The 2,782-nt window shown below is 36.5% G+C and overlaps 1 protein-coding gene across 1 annotated transcript in view; it reads left to right on the top strand.

The window, feature by feature from the left end:
* Positions 1–508: 508 nt before the first annotated feature.
* The window catches only part of LOC107552236 (cyclic AMP-responsive element-binding protein 1-like), a 15,798-nt gene continuing 13,524 nt past the window's right edge, over positions 509–2,782 (top strand). The window contains exons 1-2 of the mRNA XM_016234086.1: positions 509–710; positions 2,058–2,153. Of these exons, the coding sequence (XP_016089572.1) occupies positions 2,067–2,153 (87 nt within the window). The 5' untranslated portion in view covers positions 509–710; positions 2,058–2,066. The remainder of the gene's footprint in view (positions 711–2,057; positions 2,154–2,782) is intronic.

Genomic DNA, 2,782 nt, shown 5'->3' with positions numbered 1-2,782 from the left:
GTGTATGAAATGTGCTATATAAATAAACTTGCCTTGCCTTGTATTATTTGTTATACGCATGTCTAATTTATTTATTTATTAACTGATTACGTTAAAATTGGATTTGTTTGAATAAAATAAATAAATACATAGATAAAGTAATAATACTTTGTATTATGTTTATAATAGTGCAGTATTATAGTGAGTAGAAAAATATTTAGTATGTGTTTTAATATAAACTAAATATTTTCAAAATAACATTTGACATATTTTAATATTGTACATGACAATTTATAGCTGCATTTTAACTTGTAGAATGGGGGCCCCTCCCATGAGGATGATCATATTTGGGGGTCCGTTGCATTTAAAAGATTTAAAACTCCTGCTCTAGTACATTTGAACAGATGTATTCATATGTATTACGACGAAAGGCAGCCAATCACAGCGCAGAGATTTGACGCATGCTCAGACGTGGAGCGAGAGAGAGCTCGTGTGAATCCGTCTTCGCTCGGCAACTGTTCGTACATCTTCGTGCGCAGTTCGGCATGTTCCGCACACACCTCGGATCCTGTCGATCGTGAATTAGGGCTGTATCTCGTCCCCCTCGTTCTCTGTGTGTTGTTGTCCTCGGTGACGCGACGGAGGTGTAGCCTGACGCGGTCTCTTACGCGTCGGACTAAATAAAAGTGGAGCTGCGGAGGCCTGGGAGTGACGAGGCGAGTCTGTGTCGGGTAAGAAGAGACGCATTCGTGGGGGAAAGAGATAATACACGTGCCGTTGTAGTGGACATGTTGCAATGCTCGATCCGTCTGTAACAAAGAGATCATGGCGGCGGTGGGCATGTTTCTCAACAGCTCCGACTTGCTTGCAGACAATGAGTCAGTCAGGCAGTCGAGTGAGGAAAGCGCGACGGTTCTGCAAAGCAACTTACATGCGTTTATGGAAAGGATAGGAGATGCGTACTAGTGTTATGAATGCGATCGCCCGTCCACGGCACCCTTTGATGGAAATACAGCTCATGAAATGATTTTTTTTCTTGGCTCCAGCACTGCTTTATGGAGCAGTCGAAGCTCTCCGTTACATTAAAGATCTTTACTACATTCTCGCCCATGCAGAGGTTTTCTGTACCACTGTAATCCATTGTGGTTTTAATTGGTAAAAAATCAAAGAGAAATGCATTGCTCTTGAGTATTATTTTCTTCAAAGTACACCCTAAAACAGACATGCTTCATTTAAACTGGAACGCTATTTTACAAGTCGAAACACGCCTGAAAATGCAAGCACTTGTGTTCATTGTTTTGCTTGACCTAAAATAGCCATAAATAGGCATTTAAAAATAAAAAAATAAGTAATTTTGATGGCATCCTGTTTGTGTATGTGTGTTTTGTTTGAACTACGTCCATAAATCCTAAAAATAAAAACCAAAGCTCAAATCTGACTGACAGCTGTATACGGAAGTAAAAAAGGCGGCAAAATGGAGTCACCATGGTTTGAGCACGATGCTTAATATGTCAGTTCTAACATTATTACTCATTACAAAACAGACATAGGTCCATTAAAATGAATTTCGTTAATAGAAATCAAGCATAGCTCGTACATGTGTTAGCGCATGTGGCTACTTTTGATGCTATTCATATTTTAATCAGTATTTTTCACATTAATTTTGCAATGCCATATATAGGCTATTCTTGTCGTGTAAATACATTTAGACTATAAATGCAAACATTTCACTCCTCTAATAATGTCAAAAAATGTTATATCATATATTGCATTGTATTATTTATTATATACATGAATATTTTATTTAATTAATTATTAATTTCTTAAGTTAAAATGTAATGCCTATAAATACATAAATGCTTTATAGGACAACCCTTCAGGCTACACAGTTGAATACTCAAAATGAAACTATGGCAAACCCAATTTGTGGGCAGGGTGTTTTTGTGGTCACACCGGTTCAGATACCATTTCCCTTGTCAGGAGACATTGGTATTGGTGGCCTACTTTGTATGTTCATAGTATATTTATAGTATCTTGTATATCTGCCAAAGTAAAAGATTTTTCAATGAAATCTCCAGGCAATCTTAATGACCATGGAGGCAGGAGCAGATGTCCAGCAGGGCAACACTGCAGTCTCAGAGACAGACACTCAGCAGATAGCCACCTTGGCGCAGGTCAGTTTCTTGGATCGTATGTTTTCAAAGCACATTTGCTAGCATTGCCAGGCTGACTTTAATTATGCATGTAGTTGTGGGTTGATATTAGGGCTGGACGATATGGCCAAAATTTATATCACGATATATTTCTTAATTTCGGTCGATACGATATAATTCCGATATCGATATGAACACTATTAAAAAAGCCTCATAAAAACGGCCAAGAACGGCCACAACAGATGTCTGTACCTACAAACGTATGAAAAAATAATTTGCCAACTCTATGAAACCTACTCCTATAAAACTATATAATATTTTAGGAAAAAAAATGGCACAAATAAATGTTCACCTTTTATTGGTATTTAGCCTTCATACAAACAAGAAATGTGAAATCACTGCCAAATAAATCTCAGACTCTCCTTATTAATATTTTTTACTTCAAACTATAGGCTAACATACCAGTCAGAAGATTTTGAACAGTAAGATTTTTAATGTTTTTTAAAGAATTATCTTCTGCTCACCAAGCCTGCATTTATTTGATCCAAAATACAGCAAAAACAGTAACATTTTGAAATAATTTTACTATTTAAAATAACTGTTTTCTATTTGAAAATATAATTTATTCCTGTGATTTCAAAGCAGAGCTT

Source organism: Sinocyclocheilus grahami, unplaced genomic scaffold, assembly GCF_001515645.1.
Source record: "Sinocyclocheilus grahami isolate Dianchi unplaced genomic scaffold, SAMN03320097.WGS_v1.1 scaffold443.1, whole genome shotgun sequence".
NCBI lineage: Eukaryota > Metazoa > Chordata > Actinopteri > Cypriniformes > Cyprinidae > Sinocyclocheilus > Sinocyclocheilus grahami.
The sequence above is the reverse complement of the archived record's forward strand: the minus strand, read 5'-3'. Positions and strand labels throughout refer to the sequence as shown.